The 19,881-nt window shown below is 37.4% G+C and overlaps 1 protein-coding gene across 6 annotated transcripts in view; it reads right to left on the bottom strand.

Annotated features, from left to right (window-relative positions):
* The window catches only part of NOX4 (NADPH oxidase 4), a 175,299-nt gene that overhangs the window by 60,584 nt on the left and 94,834 nt on the right, over window positions 1-19,881 (bottom strand). For all 6 annotated transcript variants that reach the window (XM_030828912.1, XM_030828913.1, XM_003254496.3 and 3 more), the window contains 3 exons: window positions 18,233-18,449; window positions 16,123-16,287; window positions 15,925-15,987 (listed from right to left, as the gene is read on the bottom strand). In XM_030828912.1, coding sequence (XP_030684772.1) covers window positions 15,925-15,987; window positions 16,123-16,287; window positions 18,233-18,449 — 445 coding nt within the window. The remainder of the gene's footprint in view (window positions 1-15,924; window positions 15,988-16,122; window positions 16,288-18,232; window positions 18,450-19,881) is intronic.

The following is a 19,881-nucleotide window of genomic DNA, read 5'->3' as shown; positions in this document are numbered from 1 at the left end:
CTGCACCACATGCTGTTACATGGGCAGAAGTAATTTTCCTCACTATGCAAGGGTCCTCCATCATCAATGCCTCTTTAATAAAAATGCTTCTCAAGGTTGCCTTACTTCCAAAGGAAGCTGGAGTCATTCACTGCAAGGGCCATCAAAAGGCATCAGATCCTATCGCTCAGGGTAATGCTTATGATGTTAAGGTAGCTAAAAAAGGAGCTAGCATTCCAACTTCTGTAGATCATGGAAGTTTTTCTCCTTCTCATCAGTTACTCCCACCTACTCCCCCACTGAAACTTCCAACTATCAATCTCTTCCCAAACAAGGCAAATGGTTCTTGGGCCAAGGATCTCCTTCCAGCCTCATAGGCCCATTCTATTCTGTCGTCATTTCATAACCTCTTCCATGTAGGTTACAAGCTGGTAGCCCGCCTCTTAGAACCTCTCATTTCCTTTCCATTGTGGAAATCTATCTTCAAGGAAATCAATTCTTAGTGTTCCATCTGCTATTCTACTACTCCTCAGGGATTGTTCAGGCCCCCTCCCTTCCCTATAAGTCAAGCTCGAGAATTTGCCCCTGACCAGGACTGGCAAATTGACTTTACTCACATGACCCGAGTCAGGAAACTAAAATACCTCTTGGTCTGGGTAGACACTTTCACTGGATGGGTAGAGGCCTTTCCCACAGGGTCTGAGAAGGTCACCGCGGTCATTTCTTCCCCTCTGTCAGACAGAATTCCTTAGTTTGGCCATCCCACCTCTATACAGTCCAAAAATGGACTGGCCTTTATTAGTCAAATCACCCAAGCAGTTTCTCAGGCTCTTGGTATTCAGTGGAACCTTCATACCCCTTACTGTCCTCAATCTTCAGGAAAGGTAAAATGGACTAATGGTCTTTTAAAAACACAACTCATCAAGCTCAGCCACCAACTTAAAAAGTAATGGACACTACTTTTACCACTTGCCCTTCTCAGAATTCTGGCCTGTCTTCAGGATGCTACAAACAGGGTATAGCCCATTTGAGCTCCTGTGTGGATGCTCCTTTTTATTAGGCCCCAGTCTCATTCCAGACACCAGCCCAACTTGAACTGCACCCCAAAAACTTGTCATCCCTACTATCTTCTGTATAGCCACACTCCTATTCATTATTCTCAACTACTCCTAAATATCCTGCCCTTGTTTACACTGCCAGTTTACACTTTTCTTTCAAACCATCATAACTGATATCTCCTGGTTTTACCTCAAACTGCCACCCTTAAGTCTCTCTTAAAGTGGATAGATGATCTTTGCTGACAGGGTACCCTCCAATACTTTCACCCTGATGAAGTCCTATTCTTTACTTTTATACGCATTCTTATTCTTGTTCCCATTCTTATGCCACCCTCTACCTCACCCCAGCTATCTCCACAACACTATCTGTCAGGCCTCTGAGCCCAAGCTAAGCCATCATAACCCCTGTGACCTGCACGTACACATCCAGATCGCCAGTTCCTGCCTTAACTGATGACATTCCACCACAAAAGAAGTGAAAATGGCCTGTTCCTGCCTTAACTATGACACTGTCTTGTGAAATTCCTTCTCCTGGCTCATCCTGGCTCAAAAGTTCCCCCACTGAGTACCTTGTGACCCCCACTCCTGCCCGCCAGAGAACAACCCCTCTTTTTCCTTTACCCACCCAAATCCTATAAAACAGCCCCACCCCTATCTCCCTTCACTGACTCTCTTTTTGGGCTCAGCCCACCTGCACCCTGGTGAAATAAACGGCTTTATTGCTCACACAAAGCCTGTTTGGTGGTCTCTTCACAGGGACGCACATGAAACTATCAATCTCATTCACTCTCTCCTAGTCATTTCTAATCCTTTAACAAACAATTGCTGGCTTTGCATTTCTCTTTCCTCCAAAATCACGGAGGCCTCGACTTACTGCTAAAAAAAAGAGGACTCTGTATTTTTAAATGAAGAGTGTTGTTTTTACCTAAATCAATCTGGCCTGCTGTATGACAACATAAAAAAACTCAAGGATAGAGCCCAAAAAACTCGCCAACCAAGCAAGTAATTATGCTGAACCCCCTTGGGCACTCTCTAATTGGATGTCCTGGGTCCTCCCAATTGTTAGTCCTTTAATACCTGTTTTTCTCCTCCTCTTATTCGGACCTTGTGTCTTCCGTTTAGTTTCTCAATTAATACAAAACTGTATCTAGGCCATCATCAATCATTCTATATGACAAATGTTTCTTCTAACAACCCCACAATATCACCCCTTACCACAAAATCTTCCTTCAGCTTAATCTCTCCCACTCTAGATTCCCATGCCGCCCCTAATCCTGCTTGAAGCAGCCCTGATAAACATTACCCATTATCTCTCCATACCACCCCCCAAACATTTTGCCACCCCAACACTTTACCACTATTTCATTTTGTTTTTCTTATTAATATAAGAAGACAGGAATGTCAGGCCTCTGAGCCCAAGACTGCATGTATACATCCAGAGGCCTGAAGTAACGGAAGAGTCACAAAATAAGTGAAAATGGCCGGTTCCTGCTTTAACTAATGACATTACCTTGTGAAATTTCTTCTCCTGGCTCAGAAGCTCCCCCACTGAGCACCTTGTGACCCCCACCCCTGCCTGCCAGATAACAACTACCTTTGACTGTAATTTTCCACTACCTACCCAAATCCTATAAAATGGCCCCACCCCTGTCTCCCTTTGCTGACTCTCTTTTCAGACTCAGCCTGTCTGTACCAGGTGATGAAAAAGCTTTATTGCTCACACAAAGCCTGTTTGGTGGTCTCTTCACAGGGATGCACGTGACAGTTTGTTCCTGAATAAAAATAATAACAGAAGAATAAAGAGGTATTCATGTAAACATCGATTCATTACTACTATTTAAAAGGCAGATTTTGCATTATTTCCATAATTGAGAATCCATGGAATTAGTATGAAAATAATGTCTACCTCAGCTAAATACGAAGAGATTCTACATTTTGTAGCAAGCAGTAGGTTTCTTGCTGTCTTACGTTAGGGCTTTTTCCAATCATCTCTAATTTATACAGGTAAATTAGGTGAGAGCATACCTTAATAAAGGATTTGATTTGGTAGAAAGTCTTAAATTTGGTATTCACAGAGCACAGCTGGAAAATACTTGCAGATATTCATTACATACTTGAAGAACAAAACGTTACATTCTACACAGGTTTTAAATCAATAAAAATGTAAAGCAGGAGGAGAGTCAACAAATGGGTTCTGGCTATTGATTGTATTATTTTGGTTACTTTGGTCACTTCAACAGTCTATGCTTTAGATTTCTCAAATGTAAATAAATTTGCAGTTTGGACAACAGATTTTTAAAGTTCAATTAGTATAGATAAACTAGAATTTATATGTACCTTAAATTTAATTTCTAGTTTTAAAAATGGAGAATTATCTCATAAAAGATCTATGTTTTTAAAAGCTACTTAATGGACACTGTGTTGCACTGCTCAGACCTTTTCCCTTCCCACCCTCCGCCCAACTTCCAGGATCAACACACTCATTCACCATTCTTCCAGCTTCTGAAAAGGTTGCCTGGGAGGGCTCACTACTGAGACCTGCCCCAAGAATAGCTATCCACAGAACAAAGCTTCCTTGTCTATGCCTAAGTGCCTCACCCTGGAGGTATCTCAAATCCAATGACTGGTCAATTGGGGATTACAAAGCTTTGGCCTCCTGACTTCAAGACAGGACCACTGTAAGCTATCATTTCATCTACAGTGCTCCTGTCAGATCTTCTGAGACCTCTATGGACCTGTATCACATAGTTCAAGTTCTGCCTTGCCTTTTTAGTCAATCGTTATTGATTGTTGTCCTAAGCATACTTGCCAACAAATCTGCTGCATGCAATATGCCCGCTAGCCTGTTTTCAAGGAAACCTAACCTAAAATGTCATGCAACCTTAAGGCTAGAAGACCTTAAAAGGCAAATAAGTCATCAGTTCCCCCCAAATGACTGTTTCTAAACCAATCTGTGGTCAAAGCTTAGTCAGTTGCTACATACTAAAGAACAAGGCAAAAATCTTAATTTAATCCACGTCCTTGGTCCCTAAGTCACTATCTGAAACAACCATAACTAAATCCACTTACGGAGAGTTTACTATATTCCAAACACCACACATACCACTTAATTATATATTTTCGATTAATATTTGGAGTAACTCCATGGATAAGTTGCTATCATTAACTACACTTTTATAAAGAAGTAAACAAAAGATTAAGTATGTTAATTTTCATGTCCAGTCATAATACTAGAAAGTAGAGCACACAGGTCTCCATCCCAAGCTGTAGTATTCCAAAATCCACGATCTGATACTACACAGGGTCCTACAATTTCCATTAATCTTGTCAGCAAACATGTGTGTGAGATTTTACCATGAGAAAATATAGGTGTACCACGGCAAGAAACAATCACAATTTCCTTGGAAAACCCATCAAATTAGGATATCCTTCTTGTGTAGGGAAGTCAATGACATGTATGAAAAATAGTGAAGCATTTTAAATAATCAAAACTCCAACCTTTGCCCTCCTAATAAATTAGTGCTTAAAGCTTAGCTTTACCTTGACAAAAATAGTATTTCTGTGCCCTGTCTTTTGTACTTTGAAGTTGTACTTTCAGTGTGAAAGTCTTAATCTCCATCTTAAAAAGTGAGCTAAAATGCAAACTACTGAATTTGTAATAGCTGTATATATTATTGACTTGATTGTTTCTAACTGGCACAGTATATGAAAATAAGTATTAGACTTTTTTAAAACAAGGGGATTTATTCAAATTTCACCACTTCACACTATTAGAAGAGCTTAGTAGTATGGACAATCCAAAGCTTTCACGTTACTATAGAAAACACCAGTTCAACCATTGTGGAAGTCAGTGTGGTGATTCCTCAGGGATCTAGTACTAGAAATACCATTTGACCCAGCCATCCCATTACTGGGTATATACCCAAAGGACTATAAATCATGCTGCTATAAAGACACATGCACACCTATGTTTACTGCGGCACTATTCACAATAGCAAAGAGTTGGAACCAACCCAAATGTCCAACAACGATAGACTGGATTAAGAAAATGTGGCACATATACACCATGGAATACTATGTAGCCATAAAAAATGATGAGTTCATGTCCTTTGTAGGGGCATGGATGAAGCTGGAAACCATCATTCTCAGTAAACTATCACAAGGACAAAAAACCAAACACCGCATGTTCTCACTCATAGGTGGGAATTGAACAATGAGAACACATGGACACAGGAAGGGGAACATCACACTCCAGGGACTGTTGTGAGGTGGGGGGAGGGGGGAGGGACAGCATTAGGAGATATACCTAATGCTAAATGATGAGTTAATGGGTGCAGCAAAACAACATGGCACATGGATACATATGTAACAAACCTGCACATTGTGCACATGTACCCTAAAACCTAAAGTATAATAATAATAAAAAAAATAAAAATAAAAAAAACACATATTTGTGTTTTCAGTAAAACTCAGTTCTAAATGGTAATTTTAGACTTATTTTTGTTTTCTGACTCCAGCAACACAGATGTCCAAAAGTAAGAGCAGTGTTAGAAATATGAAAGCCCTCAGCATGGACGGATAGTGTGGCAGGAGAGAGACAGTGCAGAACAGTAAATACCGTGCCTTCAGCCAGACAGGTCTGTGTTTGTATCTCACCTCTACCTCAACTAAATGTGTGACTTTGGGCATGCTATTTAGTCTCTCTGAGCCACATTCTTTTCTGCATCACCGAGTTAACAATACATGTCTCGTAGGAATATAATAAGAATTAAATAATATAATATTTGCAAAAGCTATGAAAGAACCTCTTAGGCACTTAATTAGTAGGTACTATTATCTTTGACAAAAGATGTGATACTCACTTTTAGTGGGAATCGCCATGTGGGAAATTGCTTTGTTTTACTTCAAGAGAACTCCTAAGGCAACTATGCAGTGAAAATGTTTGAAAGCATGCATTTTACATTTCTAAGTGCCAAATAGAAGTAATTGGACAGAGAAGGAAATGGCAGGAAAAGACTATAAATTAACATAATAGCATAATGTAAAATTTAACTTAGAAATATTTGCCCTTCTCAAATTCATTTCTAGGCAGCAGCAAGTTTGCCTATTTTCCACTTATGAAGACAAAAACTCCCTTAGGGGATAGTACAAATGAGCGAGCTTGTAACCCCCCAAATCTGGGAAAGCTATAAACCATTTCCTAAGCCTACATGGTAAACAGATGGTCTGATAAAAATAATTTCTTTGCCTTAAAATGTTATTTAAAGCCAACTATTGTAACAATTTAAAATATCTATGAGATAGAGTGGTTTTAAGAAAACAGTCAGTTAGTATTTATAATTGAGATTTAATAAGGCATAAGTAAAACATACAGAAACTGATGTTTAAAATATGAATGAATGTGAATGCAAAACCTAACCTTATAGAGTCAAGTTCTATTTCAGCCTACAAGGTGCTAGGTGAATCTAAGAAATATTGATGGCATTTGTCAGATAAGCACAAAATTAGGAGCAAGTAATTTTCTGTTATTGTTTGTGCTGAGAATAAGGGAGGTGAGGTGAAAAATGACTTCATCATAGACCAGATATAATCCACAAATTGCGTCTACTTGTCTCTGGTGGTTCTTTCCAAAGACCTTTGCCATAGGTACATTTTCCCCTCCTCTTTTGTTAGAAAGAAATAAGTATAATGACGTCAAATATTAGACTTTAATTAAATACTCTATTCTGACTCAGTCTACTCCAAATGAGAGCCACTTTGGAAATAAATATTTCTCCTTTCTTCTTTATCCCTCCAACACTTCCTTTTCTGTAGTTGCACCCTCTAAGGAAAAGTGTGCTATAAAGAGATGGGGAAAGGAGGCTCTGTCCACAAAGCTTGTCTCAAGCTAGGTCCTGAACTCTATATATTAGGTGGTTTTTACTCTTTCAACAGATATGCATTGATTATGCACCACATACTGTGCTATGAATTCATCTTTCAAAGGGCTCATGGAGCTTATGGTCTATGAGGAGAAGAGATATTAATTAAACAAATCATTTAATGACTGGTGTGGAAGAGTGTACATGGGATGGCCATAAAAGGAAAGGTCAGGAAATTTAATCCAATAGGGAGGGTCAGTGAAGGCTGCTCAGCAGAAGTGATAGGAAGATGAGATAGAAGGATGAGTAAGAGTTCCCAGACAAAGAGAATGGGTGGAGTTTAAGGTGTGAATACATGGAAGAAAATGAGGTTGGTTCCCAAGGTGAGACCCAAAAGTGGGAAAATGAGAAAGCATTAACTAAATGAGTGAACAAAATTTAATGGGATTGGTGGCATGGGGTGGCTCATGTCTGTAATCCCAGCACTTTAGTTGGCTGAGGCAGGAGGATTTCTTGAGGCTAGTTTGAGATTAGCCTGGGCAACTTAGCAAGGCCCTATCTCTATACAAATTTTTAAAAAGTTTAGCCAGTCATGGTGGTATGTGCCTGTAGTCCCAACTACTCAGGAGGCTAAGCCCAGGGGTCCAAGTTGGAGTGAGCCATGATCACACCACTGCTGCCCAGCCTGGGTGACAGAGGCAGACCTTGTCTCAAAAAAAAAAAAAAAAAAAAAGAAAGAAAAAAATTAATGAGATTATATATTAAAGAAGTCCTCAAAACCATTAATACATTAGTAGGCACTATGCATCTTAAAATATATATTAATCAGCATTTTCCAAACTAGGCCATCGAAAAATGTATTTTATTTCTTTCTCTCCCTCTTCCTTTTTCCTTTTCCTTCCCCTTCCCCTTCCCTTTCTTCTTCTCCTTCCCCTTCCCCTTCCCTTTCTCCTTCTCCTTCCCCTTCCCTTTCTCCTTCTCCTTCCCCTTCCCTTTCTCCTTCTCCTTCCTTCCTTCCTCCCTCTCTCCCTCCCTCCCTTCCTTCCTTCCTTCCTCCTGTGTCCCCTCTCCCGATCTGGGATAATTTTCAGAGAAAAATCTTTCTTTAAAAGAATGGACGAAGTGGTCTCCAATAACCTGCTTTACTACAATTATCCTTTTTTCTCCTCTCTGTCATTTTGGTAAAATATTCTTACAGAACCAGAAGAAATAAGACAATTTTTTTTCTTAAATGAAAAAGTAAGAAAAGAAAAACTATGATGGATATAGACTGTAGACATCCAACCTCTTTATCTTCATCTCTTGCACTTCTGAACCTGAATCTTCTGAAACAAGCCTGCAATGGACTCAGAGCCTTCATACTGAGGGCTCCCTTGGCCACCTCAACAGTGAAGGCCCAGGGTGAGATGTCCTTTGCTGTAGGAGGCAACCCATAGGGAGGCTCCAGAGCCTCATCTAACTAATGGAGCTTCCCTGAGGTGAGGAAAAGCTCTTTTGACTTTTTCCACCAAACCAAACACATTATTTCCCAAAGTGGTCACTAAACCAGTATTTGTTCTCCAAGAACAATGTACTGTTCTTATTTCCACACTTTGAGATTCCACGGGGGGAAAGAACAAACCTTTCATTTATATGACAAAAATATCAAGTACATGAGGCTATCCTCATGTCATTTTAATTATTGACGACCTTGTTAGATCTTTATACTGCTATCCCACTTTTCCTTTTGATTCATATCCAAACTGTTATTTGGGCATTAATGACAGTGAATATGAAAAAAAAAGAATTCTGAATTTTAAAATAATCAAATTCTCTTTCAAAGGTCTACATCACATGAAAGTATTCAGGAACTCATGGTAACCAAAATAATTTTCATGGAATTCCAAAAAGGATTTAAGTTGAGTAAGCAAAATATGTTTTTAGATGATGATGTTTATATGCATACTTTAGCAGAATTCTCATAACACAGACCATTTGAAAGTGAGCTGTTCTCACTGACAGGATTGGTGTCCCCAGAACACAAGCTAAGCACTCCCATCCCTCAAATTCTCTATTGTGCTTAAATTCTCCTTTCTCACAGTGGCCTCTAAAAGAACATCCTGAAGCCCTTTAGAACTAGAAGCTATGTTGGACAACTATTGATCTAATGTGGTGGTTGTCAACTGTAGGTGATTTTGCCCCTTAAAAGGCATCTGGCTACATTTGGAGACACTTTTGGCAGTCACAGTGGGGGATACTATTGGCTTCCAGTGGGTCAAGGCTACAGATGCTGCAAAACATCCTATAATACACAGGACAACACATCCTATCGAAGAATTATCTGATCCAAAATGTCAATACTGCCATGATTGAAAAATCCTGATCTAGCGCAATAATCCTTGCAAACACTTCTGTGAGATAGCTCTTTGTAATTTCTAGACTGATCTCATTGTTAGAAATGTCTTTATTATGTTAAATAAAAATGTATTTTCCTAAAACTTTCTGCCTATAGGGATCCCAAAGGAAAAAAAAATCAAATCCTTCACCCACATCACAGATTTTCAATAACAGAGACTACTCTCATATTCCCAGTTTCCCATTTTCAAGTTGAAAAGCCACATGCTCATGTCTTGTACTTGCTTCTCAAAAAAAGCATAATTTCAGAAATGAAAGCAATAATCCAAGTTAAAACCAGGTATTTTAAGATTATGAAAGTAATAATAATATCTGCATTACCAAGTATTGACCACTAATGATGTGCCAAGGGTTTTATACACATTATTTTATAAGCTAATATTGACAATATCAAAGATGCCCCTCCAGGTAAGTATCACCAGCACTGTTTTGCAGATAATGAAACTGAGCCTTAGCAAGGTTGAGAGATACATTCACAGACACAGAAGTAACAAGTGAGGGATCTGGAATTGAGTTCTAAAATCCTTGCCTTTTGTGTGAATAGTTACTACTATTTTATTTCACATATAATTCAGTTTTCCTTTCTCAACCATCTCCTACCTCCAGTTCCTTTTCTTCTGTCTGTACCTACATTCCCTTCTCTCATTTTTCTTTTCTTCCTATCTTTGCCTCAAGCTGGCCACAGGGCTATCACATCTGTTACCATAATCAACTCTTAAGAAGCAGGCCAGGCCATAGAAGTGACTTACTTAAAGCCCTTCCAGCTAGCTCTACACACTACTTCTTTTGTATTTTCCCCTTGCCTTGTGAAAAGGGCCTAGGCCTGCTGAAAGAAATTAGATCTAGAAGCCTCTCTTCAGTGTGAACATAGGTGAAAAATTCTTTGATATACAGTTTTAAGAAAGCAAAAAGTTTTCAGTGATTGAGTATATACTAAAAAGTAAACCTCTATATTTTTTATGAATACAAGGATTCATTATACTATTCTCTCTACTTTTGTTTATGTTGAAAAATAGTTTAAAAAACAACAACAAAAAACTCTTGCTGCTCTGTACTTGACATTCAGCAACTGATTTCTTATTCCATATTTTCTATTTAATGCTATGGTGAAGAAATGATTTTCAAAATAAAGTTGCTAACACAAGGGAAGGTTAATTTCTGAAGTAATTTTTTATTATTATTATACTTTAAGTTCTAGGGTACATGTGCGCAACGTGCAGGTTTGTCACATTTGTATACATGTGCCATGTTGGTTTGCTGCACCCATTAACTCGTCATTTACGTTAGGTATTTCTCCTAATGCTATCCCTCCCCTAGTCCCCCACCCCATGACAGGCCCCGGTTTGTGATGTTCCCCGCCCTGTGTCCAAGTGTTCTCATTGTTCAGTTCCCACTTATGAGTGAGAACGTGTGGTGTTCGCTTCTCTGTCCTTGTGATAGTTTGCTCAGAATGATGGTTTCCAGCTTCATCCATGTCCCTACAAAGGGCATGAACTCATCCTTTTTTATGGCTGTATAGTATTCCATGGTGTATATGTGCCACATATTCTTAATCCGGTCTATCATTGGTGGACATTTGGGTTGGTTCCAAGTCTTTGCTATTGTGAATAGTGCTGCAATAAACATACGTGTGCATGTGTCTTTATAGTAGCATGATTTGTAATCCTTTGGGTATATACCTAGTAATGGGATCGCTGGGTCAAATGGTATTTCTAGTTCTAGATCCTTGAGGAATCGCCACACTGTCTCCCACAATGGTTGAACTAGTTTACACTTCCACCAACAGTGTAAAAGTGTTCCTTTTTCTCCATATCTTCTCCAGCACCTGTTGTTTCCTGACTTTTTAATGATCACCATTCTAACTGGTGTGAGATGGTATCTCACAGTGGTTTTGATTTGCATTTCTGTGATGACCAGCAATGATGAGCATTTTTTCATGTGTCTGTTGGCTGCATAAATGTCTTCTTTTGAGAAGTGTCTGTTCATATCCTTTGCCCCCTTTATGATGGGGTTGTTTGCTTTTTTCTTGTAAATGTGTTTAAGATCTTTGTAGATTCTGGATATTAGCTCTTCGCCAGATGGGTAGATTGCAAAACTTTTCTCCCATTCTGTAGGTTGCCTGTTCACTCTGATGGTAGTTTCTTTTGCTGTGCAGAAGCTCTTTAGTTTAATGAGATCCCATTTGTCAATTTTGGCTTTTGTTGCCATTGCTTTTGGTGTTTTAGACATGAAGTCCTTGCCCATGCCTATGTCCTGAATGGTATTGCCTAAGTTTTCTTCTAGGGTTTTTATGGTTTTAGGTCCAACATTTAAGTCTTTGATACATCTTGAATTAATTTTTGTATAAGGTGTAAGGAAGGGATCCAGTTTCAGCTTTCTACATACAACCAGCCAGTTTTCCCAGCATCATTTATTAAATAGGGAATTCTTTCCCCATTGCTTGTTTTTGTCAAGTTTGCCAAAGATCAGATGGTTGTAGATGTGTGGCGTTATTTCTGAGGGCTCTGTTCTGTTCCATTGGTCTATATCTCTGTTTTGGTAGCAGTACCATGCAGTTTTGGTTACTGTAGCCTTGTAGTATAGTTCGAAGTCAGGTAGCATGAGGTCTCCAGCTTTGTTCTTTTGGCTTAGGATTGTCTTGGCAATACGGGCTCTTTTATGGCACCATATGAGCTTTAAAGTAGTTTTTTCCAATTCTGTGAAGAAAGTCATAGGTAGCTTGATGGGGATGGCATTGAATCTATAAATTACCATGGGAAGTATGGCTATTTTCACAATATTGATTCTTCCTCTCCATGAGCATGAAATGTTCTTCCATTTGTTTGTGTCCTTTTTTATTTCATTGAGCAGTGGTTTGTAGTTCTCCTTGAAGAAGTCCTTCAGATCCCTTGTAAGTTGGATTCCTAGGTATTTTATTCTCTTTGTAGCAATTGTGAATGGGAGTTCAGGCATGATTTGGCTCTGTGTTTGTCTGTTATTGGCGTATATGAATGCTTGTGATTTTTGCACATTGATTTTGTATCCTGAGACTTTGCTGAAGTTGCTTATCAGCTTAAGGAGATTTTGGGCTCAGATGATGGGGTTTTCTAAATATACAATCATGTCATCTGCAAACGGGGACAATCTGACTTCCTCTTTTTCTAATTGAATACCCTTTAAATGCCCCAATTAAGAAACACAAACTGGAAAATTGGATAAAGAGTCAAGACCTATCTGTGTGCTGTATTCAGGAGACCCATCTCATGTGCAGAGATGCACATAGGCTCAAAATAAAGGGATGGAGGAAGATCTACCAAGCAAATGGAAAACAAAAAAAAGCAGGGGTTGCAATCTTAGTCTCTGATAAAACAGACTTTAAGTCAACAAAGATGAAAAGAGACAAAGAAGGCCATTACATAATGGTAAAGGGATCAATTCAGCAAGAAGAGCTAACTATCCTAAATATATATGCACCCAATACAGGAGCACCCAGATTCATAAAGCAAGTCCTTAGAGACCTACAAAGAGACTTAGACTCCCACTCAATAATAGTGGGAGACTTTAACACCCCACTGTCAATATTAGACAGATCAATGAGACAGAAATTTAACAAGGATATCCTGGACTTGAACTCAGCTCTGCACCAAGTGGACCTAATAGATATCTACAGAACTCTCCACCTCAAATCAACAGAATATACGTTCTCCTCAGCACCACATCACACTTATTCCAAAATTGACCACATAGCTTGAAGTAAAGCACTCCTCAGGAAATATATAAGAATAGAAATCACAACAAACTGTCTCTCAGACCACAGTGCAATCAAATTAGAACTCATGATTAAAAAACTCACTCAAAACTGCACAATTACATGGAAACTGAACAATCTGCTCTTGAATGACTTCTGGATAAATAATGAAAGGAAGGCAGAAATAAAGATGTTCTTTGAAACCAGTGAGAACAAAGACACAATATACCAGAATCTCTGGGACACATTTACAGCAGTGTGTAGAGAGAAATTTATAGCACTAAATGCCCACAAGAGAAAGCAGGAAAGATCTAAAATTGACACCCTAATATCACAATTAAAAGAACTAGGGAAGCAACAGCAAATGAATTCAAAAGCTAGCAGAAGGCAAGAAATAACTAAGATCAGAGCTGAACTGAAGGAGTTAGAGACACAAAAAACCCTTCAAAAAATCAATGAATGCAGGAGCTGGTTTTTTGAAAAGATCAACAAATTGATAGACTGCTAGCAAGAATAATAAAGAAGAAAAGAGAGAAGAATCAAATAGATGTAATAAAAATAATAAAAGGGATATGACCACTGATCCCACAGAAATACAAACTACCATCAGAGAATACTATAAACACCTCTATGCAAATAAACTAGAAAATCTAGAAGAAATGGATAAATTCCTCCACACATACACCCTCCCGAGACTAAACCAGGAAGAAGTTGAATCCCCGAAAAGACCAATAACAGGCTCTGAAATTGAGGCAGTAATTAACAGCCTACCAACCAAAAAAAAGTCTAGGATCAGACAGATTCACAGCCAAATTCTACCAGAGGTACAAAGAGGAGCTGGTACCATTCCTTCTGAAACTATTCCAATCAATAGAAAAGGAGGGCATCCTCCCTAACTCATTTTATGAGGCCAGCACCATCCTGATACCAAAGCCTGGCAGAGACACAACAAAAAAAGAGAATTTTAGACCAATATCCCTGATGAACATTGATGCAAAAATCCTCAATAAAATACTGGCAAACCAAATCCAGCAGCACATCAAAAAGCTTATCCACCAAGATCAAGTTGGCTTAATCCCTGAGATGCAAGGCTGGTTCAACATATGCAAATCAACAAATGTAATCCATCACATAAACAGAACCAAAGACAAACACCACTTGATTATCTCAATAGATGCAGAAAAGGCCTTCGACAAAATTCAACAGCCCTTCATGCTAAAAATTCTCAATAAATTAGGTATTGATGGAACGTATCTCAAAATAATAAGAGCTATCTATGACAAACCCACAGCCAATATCATACTGAATGTGCAAAAACTGGAAGCATTCCCTTTGAAAACTGGCACAAGACAGGGATGCCCTCTCTCACTGCTCCTACTCAACATAGTGTTGGAAGTTCTGGCCAGGGCAATCTGAAGTAAATTTCTTATGAACCCAGGATTAGACCAAACTTCTTAAATTATTTAAGTAAAGACAAACTTACTTGTGTATTTTCTCCCTTTTCAATTATTCCCTTCTCTTTTCATGTTACCAAATTCATGTATATGGGATGTATAGATGCAGACAGATGGGAACATGTTTTACAATGTGCTTTACAACATGTTCCCATCTGTCTGCATGTACATATACCATATATATAAAATAGTTTTGCTCTCTTTCTTAAGTATACATTTAAACATGTGGTCTCTGTTCTCAATTATCTTTCTTAGAAAATGAATAAAGTCCAAATATCCAACATCAATGAGAATATTAAATAAATTACAGTACTTTCCTACTGTGAAATATTATACAGTCATTAACATGAATGAGGCACATACAGTAATATGGAAAGATGTCCATCACATGTAGTTGAGTGAAAGGAGCCAGTTGCAAAACAATATGATCCAGCAAATAAATGTTAGAAACTCATGTATGCAGAAGCATATGGGAAAATATCTGGAAAGATATATGTCAAACTGTAGAGAAAAGGATCGGAAAGTGGGGAAAAATTTTTTTTAAGTTTCTATTTTATTTTATATCTGTGAATTGTCTAAATGTTTATAATGAACTCATGCTATTTTTATAATAATATTAAATGATAAGCTGACTAGCTAATCATATTTGATGGTGTCCAGTATTTAGCTAGATGCCCTCCCTTGCCATTATTTACTCCATTTGATTTTTCTAATTTTACTTCCCATTCTGTCTCCCATTACACTGGATTTAACCTTTTCTAAACACTGCCTGCTTTATTTAATGCTTCCACCTCAACCCAGAGTATCCATATTTCCCCTAAATTCCATCTCCAAAGAAAATTGTGCATATATTAGATTTCCATATACATTAAAATACTCCATAAAAGGAGAAAAGTAAATATTCAAGAAATTAAATACACATATATATTTCTTTTTTGAGACAAGGTCTCACTGTCTTGCCCAGGCTGGAGAGCAGTGGTGGGATCAAGGCTCAGTGAAACCTCAAACACTGGGGCTCAAGCAATCCTCCTGCCTCAGCCTTCCTAGTAGCACCACACCTGGCTTTTTTCTTTATTTACTGTAGAAATGGGGTCTCCTTATGTTTTCCAGGCTGATCTTAACATCCTGGGCTCAAGTGGTCTTCCTACCTTGACCTCCCAAAATGCTGGGATTACGGGCATGAGTCATTGTGCTTGGCCTCTGTTTTGAATCAATAAGTTTTAATACGTTTTAGTTCATTACTTCCTGAATTATAAGGTGTCAAAAAATAATAAAAAGTAGTTACAAAGTTCTTGAGCAGATAACTATTTTCCTTGTAAAAAGACAGCTTACTTAAACATCAAGAATACTGTGATAGCCTTGAATACCTTTTAGAATGAGATAGGACACAAAAAAAGAAAAAGATGCATAGCACCCTACAAATGTGAAAAAGCAAGAGATATGTTTCTTACCATTGTGAGGGTAAATGGATGATTTTCTAATGCAGATACACTGGGACAATGTAGAGTAATATACTAAAAAGCAACAAACAGATAAGTTTTAAATGACCAATTAAGAATTTCAACTATTTCAATGATGCTATGTTTGCTAAATTCCAAAAATTACATAAGGATAAACGCTATTTAAAAAGTTGCTGACCACTGACTCACCTGACCAGGTCTTGCTTTAAAATTTTCTTTGACCATTCGGATTTCCATGACATCTGAGGGATGACTTATGACCGAAATGATGGTGACTGGCTTATTGCTCCGGATATACCTGTAAAGTCTTTCGGCACAGTACAGGCACAAAGGTCCAGAAATCCAAAGCCAAGTCTAAGACAAATTTTGAAAATATACTTCAAGAAATACTCATATTGTAGAAATCTACACCTGCCCAATTGCTTATTGCATACATTACAGTAATAGTATTTTAATTTGTATTTTAAATAAGAAAATATAATAAATGAGTAAAAAATAATAGATGCTCACTATCATTCAAACAAACAAAAGTATAAAATAAAACAGAAAGTAATATCAAGACCCTACCCTCAATCTCATGCTCTGGGTGTAACTATCCATGAACAAACAAGGGTATATTCTTTCATACACCTTTCTATGCCTACAGATATATAATGTATATACACAATATATTTAATAAAATAATAAAGGGGAGTTAACAATCTCTGATAAATCTGGTGATAATTTTAGAAATAAAGTAATAGTCTAATGTTTATTAAATAAGAAAACCCAGATTTTTAATGTATATAATGTATATGCATATTATACATACATATAATATGTATATATATGTTAAATATGTATAGCACATATGTTTAAAAATGCAATATGCTAGGCATGTTGTTTACCACTTACTTTTATATAATATAATAAGAACATAAAATAATATTTATAATTTGGAAACCATGACAATTTTGAATATGTGTTGCACGGTTAGCCCTGATCCCAGGATACATGCAAACTTTGGGAAGTGCAAAAGCCTACGTGGCTTACTGTTCTCCTAAAATTACACACTTTGTCTTTCACATCCCTTTGAGGCCTCCAACTAAAACTTGTCTTAATGGTCACTTTTTAAAGCCTCACTTTAGTTGTTTCAAATCTTCCTTCTTTCATGCAGACAGATCATGCCTCTTCTGCATATAATAACATTTAGCCCCACACTGTGTTATGAGTAGCATTGCAAGACAAGGTCTGCAATGTAGCAGCCTCGCACCTTTGAGACAATCACTTACTCTTTGAGTGTCAGGTCCCACATGAGCAAAACGGGAGTAGCCATACCTGCCCTGTCTAATATTTGTGAATATTATGTGAAACTCAGAAAAGTTCTGAAAATTATAGAGGCTAGTAGGGATCTAGAGGATTATTATTAATAATAATAAACACACAACTAATACACTATTCCAAAGTCATCTACAAATTCATTCTAGCTTTTGACTTCTCTTTCTTCTCTTCCAATAGAGACATTTGATATCACTATTTCCTACTTCCACTTTTTATAGATGAGAAATAAACGGTGTAATTTGCATGGGGGCAGTTCTCACAGGCACAGAGGAAGATAAGGGCCCTTATTGAACTAATTGCTGAATACTTACGGACGTTTACCAGGAGCAAGCATATTAGTAAAAGACCTGGGTTTACATGCTTCCTCTGCCACTTACTGGTTTGGAGACTTTGATCAAGGTAAGCACAATTTCTTTATCAGAAAATTGAGGGTGATATTAATTACTTCAAATAGTCATTGTGAATATTGCAAGAAACATTCTGTATGTCTAATAAATGTTCTGTATTAGGCATACAGGACATTTTAGCACAATGCCTGGCAGATAATGTTAAGCATTCAATAAATTGATTTTGCTATTTACTATTTACAATATTATACATAATATTGTAATACAATAACATAATAATTTGTGGTAGCGGTGGCAGATTTTTTTTTAATACTATTTTTATTATTCAATCAGCTTTTCTCAAATGATGGGAAAAACATTTGTCATCTCTTGGCTTCAAGCACCAATGCTGTTGTATGCAAAGGTCATATGGTCAGTTAAGTAGAAATGTTATATGTCCTCTAATATCATAGATCGTTTGCATTGAACTGTCAGGTGTCTGTAATGGAATAATAGGTACTAACTTACTGTTGAAACATCCTGAAATATCCTATTATGCATGAATATATAGCTTGAAAAACACATTTATATGTGATGTTGATCAGTCAAATGGAAACAAACTTTGTGGAGATCAAACACAAAATTAATCTGACCTGTGGAAAATTAGCTTGGAATCTGGGTTCTTCCATACAAATCTTCACAAATGTCTTCTGGGTAAACTCTTCCGGTTTTGAAAATCCTTCAGGGAAAGGTTCATGAAAATGTTCTGAGAAATACTCTGGTAAGGAAATATTCTGAGAGCTGGTTCGGTTAAGACTGATGCAGCCAGGAGGGTGGGTATCTAAATTAGTTTGATACTTCAGCAGCCCTCTAAAATTAAATTTAAAACAAATGAACAGAGAAATGAAAAGATTTGAGATCAGGGGACATGGTAAAAGAAAATAATTTTTTTTTTTTTTTTGCTAACTTTACACAGCATTAATCCAAAAGGTGTTCCTTATGTATTATGTTTAGGAGAAATTGAAAAATCTTAAAAATTTTTAAGAAATTATTATCTATAGGACTAAAACAAAAATTTTGGCACTCCAAACAAATCCTATAAATATGTGGTAGAAAAGAATACATGCAATCTCTCCAGGCATTGTTGAATTTGACGGCCTTTACTTCAAGACTATTAGGCATTCATACAATCACATACAAGTTTTCACTTCAATAAACAGTATAATGAGGAATATTTTGCTAGATCTCCAAACATAAGGGAAAAATACAGGGAACATATTTAACTTGGCCAAGCCTGGATATAACAAGCCTTGCTGATTTGCAGAGAAATGTTAAACAGAAATAACTGGAACTGGAAGCTTGTCTCTCCTATGGTCTGAAAACAATGTATATACAGCAATCAGTCCCTAAATCTGTTTACTTTTCAATTTCTCCACAGACAGAACCACATCATAAAAAGTTCAAAATAATACATCAGGCAGGAGGGCCCACACCATAAAAATCTCATTCTGATTATTTCTTATTTTGTGAGAAACCAAGACAAACCATTCAGCTTTCTGTGTCCTGCCTTTCTTGTCAAGAATTGGTTAACATCTACCTCGTAGGGATAATCCATAAAATGACAGATTGTATACAGCATCAACAAGGTCACTGCTGCATAAGCAAGTATTGCATGACAAAGCAAGATTTGGAAATGCTTGAAAATTTTGCAGTATATTTTATTATTTTAAAGAATACTAAGGAAAAATTTATTTCCAAGATTATCTGTTTTTGGTTGGCTTACAGTATGTGCTTTTTAAATTATCTTTCATGCTCCCAAATACTTAATTTTAGTAGCTTAATTGCCTGAGGTCAGGAGTTCGAGACCAGCCTGACCAACATGGAGAAGCCCCGTCTCTACTAAAAAACATACAAAATTAGCCAAGTGTAGTGGTGCATGCCTGTAATCCCAGCTACTTGAGAGGCTGAGGCAGGAGAATTGCTTGAACCCGGGAGGCGGAGGTTGAGGTGAGCCCGAGATCACACCATGCACTCCAGCCTGGACAACAAGAGCGAAACTCCGTCTCAAAAAAAAAAAAAAAAAAAAAAAAAAAATATATATATATATATATATATATATATATATGTCATGGCTATGATGCTTTTACAAAAATAATATTTTTAAACAAAAACTGTATAATGATACTAAGAGATCCATATATGAAGGTTAAGAAAGCAATGACCAAGCCAGTCTCTGGCTGTATTCACCATCTCCTCATCCCGATCACTTTCCTTTCTTCCCTCTTTGCTTATGCTCACTTCC

The sequence above is a fragment of the Nomascus leucogenys genome, chromosome 15 (genome assembly GCF_006542625.1).
Source record: "Nomascus leucogenys isolate Asia chromosome 15, Asia_NLE_v1, whole genome shotgun sequence".
Classification (NCBI taxonomy): domain Eukaryota; kingdom Metazoa; phylum Chordata; class Mammalia; order Primates; family Hylobatidae; genus Nomascus; species Nomascus leucogenys.
The sequence above is the reverse complement of the archived record's forward strand: the minus strand, read 5'-3'. Positions and strand labels throughout refer to the sequence as shown.